The 8,876-nt window shown below is 41.2% G+C and overlaps 1 protein-coding gene across 2 annotated transcripts; it reads left to right on the forward strand.

The window, feature by feature from the left end:
- Positions 1-939: 939 nt before the first annotated feature.
- Positions 940-5,724, forward strand: trmt10a (tRNA methyltransferase 10A). 2 transcript variants are annotated; one of them, XM_040182400.2, is made up of 7 exons: positions 940-1,396; positions 2,197-2,338; positions 2,435-2,506; positions 2,585-2,659; positions 3,424-3,573; positions 3,668-3,773; positions 4,776-5,724. In XM_040182400.2, exons 1-7 carry the CDS (start codon positions 1,221-1,223, stop codon positions 4,949-4,951), a joined length of 897 nt encoding a protein of 298 aa, XP_040038334.1. In that variant the 5' UTR covers positions 940-1,220; the 3' UTR covers positions 4,952-5,724. The 2 variants fall into 2 exon arrangements, with proteins under 2 accessions (XP_040038334.1, XP_040038335.1); XM_040182401.2 differs by lacking the exon at positions 2,585-2,659 and having other exon boundaries at positions 941-1,396.
- The last annotated feature ends 3,152 nt before the right edge of the window (positions 5,725-8,876 follow it).

Here is an 8,876-nt window from a genome sequence, read left to right on the forward strand (position 1 = left end):
TTCTAAGAAAAACAAATGATTAAACGATTGTTACCAAAAGAATATCACCACCTCTGCAATTCTGCCCAGTTCTCTTTGAGCCTCTTTTACCTCATTGTTTTGCTTTTATCACTGTCACCAATCTGATGAAGCCAAACACTGTGGAGCATTTAGCAACTAAAGAGACAGGTGTTGTTCTGAGATGGATGGTTTGCACCAAACAGAAAGGACTGAGATTGTTGAACTTGCAGTCAGCAGGTGGACACACAATGAACGTTACTCTATGGCCTCCTAAACAGTTTTGGCTCTTAAACATGATGCTTCATCCTTCCACTTGCATCCCGTCCTAACCCAGTTTCGATATGCATCCCAGGCACTTTAGCGCACATTGCAACACTATCACTGCTAAACCAGTTTTCACCCTTGCAAACATGCTGGTAAATTGTCAGTGCTGAATGGTAGGTCAACTGTGGCTGAAAACAACTTATTCAACTCCTCAGCAGTATGGATTGTACTTCATGCACAAACATATCACATCATGTCTGTCTCCATAAAGTGCTCATTCCATTTCCAAACCAGTTAAAGGTGAAAAATGAATAGTTCAGAATTTTTGAAAATTAACTTATTCCAAGAATTTAGGGAGGGGGCTATGTCTTCATAAACAGCAATTAATGAACCATTGTTTTTAAAACAACAAGTCCTATAGTTACTTTTGTTAAATTTGACCCATGTGAAATTCAAAACACATTTTAACATAGTTCCACATAATTGCACTTAAAATGGTTTGTCTGCACTTGAACGCAACATATTTTCCCCTGACCATGTCATCTATTATTCATGGTCAAAATTCATGCAATAAAGATCTTTGGATCTGACTAATGGGAACAAAAATATAGAAATAATAATAAAAGAAATACATAAAGGAGGTCTGTGATTGTCATTGTATATCTCCTTGTTTCTATAGCATTTGAATGCATCTGGCGCTCTTAAATTACGTCACACATGCGCCACCTTAACTACATGTGGAAGTGCGGGTTCAGACTTAGTTAAACAGCTTATTTAACGTTAGTTTTTCTTGTTTGCGTTTACTTTCTATAGTACTTATTTTCGTCTTTCGTAAAACTACAAAGAACGTTGCTAATAAATGTTGGCAGTTAGCTTTCTGCTAGGAGCAGTAGATAAGCTAACATCAACAGCTAACGTTAGTTGACACAGCAGACGTCTATCACTGCTCCGAAAAGATGGCTAATGACAGCGCGAAGAGTGAAGCCTCGGCCCAGCAGGAGGGAGATGATGACGGGGACAGGAGCAGTAACAAGACTCCCAGCGCTGACGGAGAAAACCAAACTATCTCCAAAAGGCAAATGAAGAAGCTTCTGAAGCAGCAGAAATGGGAGGACGAAAGGGAACTACGGAAGTAAGTCAGCTCATTTAACTGCCTGTGTCATCGATGACTTTAACGACACGTGGGTTCCATTGAATATCATGCTGTACTAACAGTTAACGTTAGGCCTTTTTGAGTGAAAGATGAAAGTGTTTGTCATTGACTGTGTCGCGATGTTGGGGTTATGAGTTGCTTTGTAGTAGAGATTTCCATCAACGTGCCTCATTCTCCTGAGGAATAAAGTCCATAATCAGTACAAAGGTGTGTAAGTGATTCATTCTGGCTCTGGTAGAAAACCTGCTAGTTCTGTACCTGTCTCGCCTAATCTGCCCTAATCTTACACAACACATATATGTAAGGCCTTTATGCTACATAAAGCACACTGATGCTTCATTTCCGTTGCTCCAGCAATCCGTTGTTCCAGTTCTGATATTAACTAAGATCTGAGAACATCTAAAATGTTGTAGGATACACAGCATGTACATAACAGCATCACCTTAACGGAAATGGTGGAACAAGGTGACTAGACATATTTTATACAAGTCCAGATACTATAAAACAACGTATTACTTTTATTTACTAATGACATGACCAACTTACTAATAAAATGAACTTCAACGGCTCGAAACTACCTATTTTTAAGGCCCGTCTCATTGACCCATACACCCCATACAAATCATGCATACAGGGAGGGATATAAGTGCGTGTGTATGAGTGTAATAATATTCGAAATTTGAAATGGAAATGATCAAAATAAACTGTAAATTGATCCAACTAAGACATATTTATTATGTGGTGTCATATCACTATGTGTCCTCTGCTTTCTGTTGCAGGAAAAAACGAAAGGAGAGGAAGCAGCAGCGACGAGAAGGAGGAGAGGCCCAGAACCCCAGGAAACGTCTACGCAGAGAGTTGACGCCCAGTTCACTGAGGCTCGTGGTGGACTGCAGCTTCGACAACCTCATGCTCATTAAGGTAAAACCGATCCACTGTGGAGGGCAAAGTAACAATTTGTTTATTCAGATGGGAATTGAGGTTCAGATTCTCTTGGTAATCTGGGCATGTTTTCAGGATATCCGGAAGCTTCACAGACAGGTCCAGCGATGCTATGCTGAGAACAGACGAGCCTTGCATCCAGTGCAGGTTAGTGTCTGCTGATGAACATTAAACCGTAGAGACGATCCTCTCTGATGTATAACTACTCTTCCCCGCCCGCCAAAGTTTTATCTGACAAGCTTGGGGGGACAGCTGAAACAGTGCTTGGACGAGAAGGACAAAGGATGGGTCAACTGGAAGGTAGCTATCGATTTACTTTGTGATGGACAGTTAAAAAGACAAATCGATCAGACTGGATGCCGCAGAACCAGATGGTATGTAGTCTTACTTAATTCCAAGTTGGCTGGTCATAAGGGCAAGACAATATAGATATTAAGGCCAGGGGCAAAAAGCAGTACTTTTCCCACTCCAACACTACACCTGTGGTATCAGTGACAAGAGCGGATACACAAAAAACTATTCCAACGCTGCCACAGCCTGTTCATCCTGCTGGCGTCTGGTACCAGATAAAGTAGTATCAGTCTTTTCCTCTGGTTGTGAGACTCCTTGTCCTGCACAAATACTATTGTTTTCTTTTTGTTTTAAATGTGTTTCTTTATATAGCTAAAAAGGCAACAATTTGTCCCTTCCCCAAAGTTAGTAACGTTGTTAAAATCACAAGTAAAACACTCCATAGAATCAAGAAGTTACCTTAGAAACCTCACAAACATTTGTTACAAAAATCTCTTTACTAGTCATATTGTAGTTTTCCATGCACACGTTTTGTAGTTTACTTTTTAGTCGTACTGAAACCTGTGGGAATCCTTGGGTGCACGCGTCAGGTTACATAAGGCCATTTACGCTGTTAAACAAGGTATAGATCTGTTCTACAGCAAAGAACCCTTAAACGACTGTTGTGATCTGGTGCTATATAGAAAATAAAAAGGTTACACTGCATTGTTTACGATTTTTCACTAGGTAGTATTGTATAACTGTGTAGATGTGCATGCTGCTGTTCTGTGCAGGACATCACCATCAAAACAGAACACTACAGTGAAGTTTTGGCGCAGGAGGACCTGGTGTACCTGACGTCAGACTCTCCCAATGTGCTGGAAGAGCTGGACCACAAAAAGGCCTATGTGATAGGAGGCCTGGTGGACCACAACCACCACAAGGTCCGTCTGGCTTCACGCCTTCAGCTCCCTGCTGGTTGCAGTTCCTGCTTGCTAATTGGAGCTGGTTGGTTTCCTGTCTGGGATTTGTTTGCAGGGGATCACGTTTGAGAGGGCGAAGGAGCTCGGGATTGATCACGCTCAGCTTCCTCTGAGCAATTTTGTCAAAATGAACAGTCGGAAGGTTCTTGCAGTTAACCACGGTAAGGACATTTATTCGTACCAGTAGCCAGTTTGAATTAGCTGGGATCGTGTCTAATAATAAATTAACAACTGACTATGCATGGCTGTCTGAAAGAATTCTGACCACCTTTATTATTATGTTGAAAAGGCAAAAGCTCACTCTTCAACTGGGACCTCAACCCCATCAAAGTGCCCTGTTTCACACAGCTGAAGCTATATGGAAGTCTCATCGATAGTCGCAGTACATTGTGTACCAGTGCCATCGTGTTCGGGCCCACACGGATTACATCCCCAGTTCATTTCTGCATATTAGCACCCACATTAATCAAATGAAAAACCTTGTATATCTTATCAATACTCATTCAGATGACACTACAAGCCTCTTGGCAGCACAGAGTAGGAGGAGTCAGATTTCACCTCTTATGTGATGAGAGTAAGAAGAGATGTCACAGGCGCTGGATTTGAATTGTCAAAAAAATTCCCTTGTAACGTCTGTTCTTAACCACTGTTCCTTGAACTCTGGAAAACGTCAAAGGGTTAAGGAAAGATGGTTAGGAGAATTCATGTAGATCTATGAAAAAAAAATTGCGGTGTTTAGGGAATCTGACTCCACTTTCACTAAGCTACGTAGGTCTGATGCAACGGGAGACACATATTAGTGATGTTGGTCTGCAGTGACAAAACTACAATATTTCCGACGATAGACTACAAAGACGCAGCTTTGATGCCTTGCTAAATGTCTTGTTAGAGCCGTGTCATGCAGACGACAAACAACCAGGTTCAAAGTATTACTTTATTAACAACATTGGTGTATATAAATGAGTTATGCTAACAGTTACTTACATGATCTGCGCTTCTCGGTCATGATCGTTATTTCTCGTAAACGGTCCACTGATATGTCACTATTCATATATTGCCGCTGCAACAACAGATTGACTGATCTTGATTCTCACTGTTCTGTGCCGTTTGAAATTTTCCTGCGCCTGGATTGGGTTTAAAAGTGTGATCTGGTCTCTCGTCAGTGTTTGAGATCGTCCTGGCTTATATGGAGAAGAGCAGCTGGCGGGAGGCCTTCTTCACCGTCCTGCCTCAAAGGAAAGGAGCGGTGGCTGTCAGTCAGGACGGAACAACTATTCTAGGAAAAGAGGAAGATTCCGACTCTGACCCTGGCACACCAGACCAGACTGAGGAAACATAAAACAATGTTCATCCCAACGTGTGGATACATTAATGCTGAGGCGCTGTACCTGACAGGGATGTTTCTGTTTGGAAATGCTTTTTTTATTTTTTAGCAACCTATTTATGATTTTGTGCCTCAGGTAATGGGTCAAATTTGAGTTGAACAACTTATGGAAATGTACATAAGTTTTGGCAACAGACATTTCTACTTTGATTGTTAAGTTGTAAGTTCAGGTTCATTTTTTAGGACTGAAAGCCAAAGTCAGCACATGACTGTCCCAGGAATTCTCTGAATATTATGGTCTAGGAGTATAGTCATGCACCCTTTATGGCCCTGGTGCTGACCATGCTGCACTGGGTGATGCCAGCAGCATCAATTCTGACTATGAAACGTGAGGAGGCATAAGTATAGTAGAATAATCTGTATTCAGTTGACTGCAACTGCACCACAAGATTCCACTTATCCTGCACAGTGCTCCTTTAAGGCAACATCTACATCTGGAGGAGGTGCTTGAGTTTACGTGTAAAGTGCTGGTTTCAGTGTATATAGGGTCTGTATGTTGCATAATTTAATGAAAGGAATTAATTTAAATGAATAGTTACAACTTAAGAAATAAACCATGCGCTGTGCGGACATCAAAACATCAGTTGGGCCAATCTTACTGTTCATACAAGAAGAGCAACAGAGAACCAACTCCTCGATACAGTATTCTGAATACCTTGAACACTCACAGATATGGAGATATGTTTCACGTTAAAAACTGCTGTGGAATAAAATGAAGGGTCATTTGATGGAAGTGTTCAAATGTATACCTATTGCAGTGCCACAGCTTTGGTGTTGACACAACTTATCTGGTGGAACCACGATGACCAAAGAACAAAGCAGCATTAGAACAATAAGCTTTCATTTTATTTAACACTTTTCTAAATGCCCAAAGACACTTTACAAGTGGCAAAGAGACGGGGAAAAAATAAATAATAATTTTAGTAAAAGAACTGTGTGGGGTGTAGGCAATAGACAGGTGGTGAGAGATCATGAGGTCAATGCTGGTTAGAGTGCTGATGGCAATGCCGGAAGTGCAGACCCGGTTAAGTGTGTGTACTTTTCTTATGAGTGGGAAAGTCAATGTTGAAGTAGGTGTCCAGGAGTTCTGCACAGGTTGTGGAATCCGATGAGTCGACCTGTATGTTAAAAGTCCCTGAGTAGCAAAACGGATGGAGAGATTGAGACACATATTTTTCTGTCATGGCCCCCTTTAAGGATATAGGGACATTGTAAGACCCCCACCTGCATCTGGCAGAAACAAAAAATGTAAATAATTAAATTATAATTGGACTGTCAATAGGTGTAAAAATTGAACCAATCTCACATTTTGAAATTCATTAATCACGATTGTTACGCCCTCCTCTAAAGAGGATACCGTAACTCGCCGTCACACGTGAGCTGGCCAAAAGGTGGGTGAGGTGAAAAAATTGCGTGGGCGCACAAGCAGGACCAACAAAACAAAGTACCGTTTAAACAAGGTTTATTTCACCTATAATACGGTAGTGGGGGAAAAGGGGCTGAGCGGAACCAAAGCAAAGAAATTAACCAATGAAAAAGACCCCTAACCTATCTAGTCTAAACACCATCTGCTAAACTATGATAAATACAGGGGGTGGTCCGCCCAGGTCTTACCTAGTGTATAGAGACAGAGGTTTATCTATGGGCAGTATGTAAACCCCAGGGTCGCTTACCTACACACACTTCAAGTTGTCCCTTTTCCCAGGGACAACTGAAGAAACAAAAAATGAATAGTACAAACAACGTGATAACCACAGACAGAATAACAACAATAACTTAACCTTCACCAATTCAAATGACCAAATACATGTGTAAACAAAACAAAAGAACTTGAACCCAGCTCCGCTCAAAACAATAGTTCCTTCAAAAAGTTATTTTTCACAACAGTCCTTCCGCTCTCTCCACCAGGTCTGCCCCCCCGTCTCGCCCTCCCGACCTCCTTTTCAGCCATGGCATCCTGCAGTTGATTGGCTGTGGGTGTGGGTGATTAGTGGCTGCAGGTGGGAGCGGGCAGTGGAGATTACTGCATGGTGGGTGTGTCAGAACACCTGTGGGAACACAAATCAAAACACACACACCCCCTCCCCCAAGCAGGCCGAGGCACGTAACAACGATTAAAGTGTGTATTTTAGACTAATTCTTAATTGCATTTTAATCAAACCTACATATAGAAGAATTTCACTGGGTGAAAAGTGTTGATAGTGACTCTTCCTGCTGTCCTTGTGCAGTTTGCTGTGCTCTGAATCTCCCACCATAGCACTCTGTCTGTCAGCAGAGGGACTCAACTATTCTTTCAACCATAGATGGATGCTGCTGAGCCTTTGTTATGGCGGTGCAGTTGTGTCTTTCATTAGTATCTGGCATTTTTGACATTTGATCATTTTACCATAACATTTTTTATATTGGCCAAAGTTAGACAGTCTTGTGTATCATGATTTTGAGCATGCTAGTGTATTTGTATTTTCTCATTTGCTGATGCAAAGCTACATAGAACATATACTCTGACAAAGGAACTAGACAGTGTTGTATAAGTATAGAAGTATGCAGCTTTCCATTTCTAACGCAAATCCAGAAATTAAAGATTTTATAGTTATGTTTATTAAAATAATTTATTACAGCCATATTTTTAGTACATTGTGCAAATTAAGTCACATAAGCTGAAAGAAGAAGAAAGCATTTTAAAATAGTTTAAAATACTTCCTTAATGCTAAACTGTGAGGTTCCACTTCTTTAATTTTCAGATGATTTTCAGATTTCTTCTCTTGAGCCTAGTGAGGGATCAAAATTCTCACATTGAGAAAGTTTTAACAAAAAGGATTGTTGAAAAAACTATTATAATCATAACTTTTTCTTAGCCTCTTTTGCATGAAGTCAATGATAGTAGCCATCAGTTCATGAAAAAAAGCATACATTTGTTTTACAGCTAATTAAAATTGTCACTTGTCCAGCTTTTCCATCCAACCAATTGACAGCGCATACAGGTATGAACGAGGTGACCATGTTTGGTCACAAATACTTTTGATGAAAGGGAGAATTAATTAATTGGTTCATTAAAATCAGGGCGGCACGGTGGCGTGGTGGTTAGCACTGTTGCCTCACAGCAAGAAGGTCCTGGGTTCGATTCCGCCCAGTGGCCTTTCTGTGTGGAGTCTGCGTGGGTTCTCTCCGGGTTCTCCGGCTTCCTCCCACAGTCTAAAGACATGCTCTGGGGATCAGGTTCATTGGGGACTTTAAATTGCCCGTAGATGTGTGAATGGTTGTGTGTCTCTGTGTAGCCCTGCGATTGGCTGGCGACCAATCCAGGATGTACCCTGTCTATCGCCCGAAGTTGGCTGGGATGGACTCCAGCCCCCTGCGACCCTGTGTGCAAAATAGTTGTATCTAATAATCACTAGACTTGAGCATTGTTCAACTTGCCCAACACAGGTTTAGTTCTGTGAAACAGCATTCTATTGCAATTTTTTAATGGGTTTGAATAAAAAGAAATGCTCAGCGTGACTTAGCATAAATAAATGATAAATGCTGTAGGTTTTTATCCTAAAATTGATCCAATTTATTTTTAATGCTTTGGAAGAAACTACTTTATTTTCATATATATTTTCAGAGTGGGATAAGATTGATACCAAGCTACGGCCAGAAGCGCAGTTAACCTAGTTTAGCACTAAGACTGTAAGCAGGGGAATAGTTGCCATGAAAACAGTACCTCAACGAACAATTGTAATGAGTACTAATTGACAATTAGTTTGGGAATAAATTAAATTGCCCGTAGGGGTGTGAATGTGAGTGTGAATGGTTGTATGTCTCTGTGTAGCCCTGCGATTGGCTGGCCCTGTCTATCGCCCGAAGTTGGCTGGGATGGACTCCAGCCCCCCCGCGACCC

Source organism: Gasterosteus aculeatus, chromosome 7 (assembly GCF_964276395.1).
Source record: "Gasterosteus aculeatus chromosome 7, fGasAcu3.hap1.1, whole genome shotgun sequence".
NCBI lineage: Eukaryota > Metazoa > Chordata > Actinopteri > Perciformes > Gasterosteidae > Gasterosteus > Gasterosteus aculeatus.

Excerpts from the sequence above, each read along its gene's own strand:
- trmt10a (XM_040182400.2), top strand. The coding sequence starts at position 1,221 with ATGGCTAATGACAGCGCGAAGAGTGAAGCCTCGGCCCAGCAGGAGGGA. Across the intron at positions 2,339-2,434 it reads ACAACCTCATGCTCATTAAG|GATATCCGGAAGCTTCACAG; the intron begins GTAAAACCGATC and ends GCATGTTTTCAG. Across the intron at positions 2,660-3,423 it reads AAGGATGGGTCAACTGGAAG|GACATCACCATCAAAACAGA; the intron begins GTAGCTATCGAT and ends TGTTCTGTGCAG.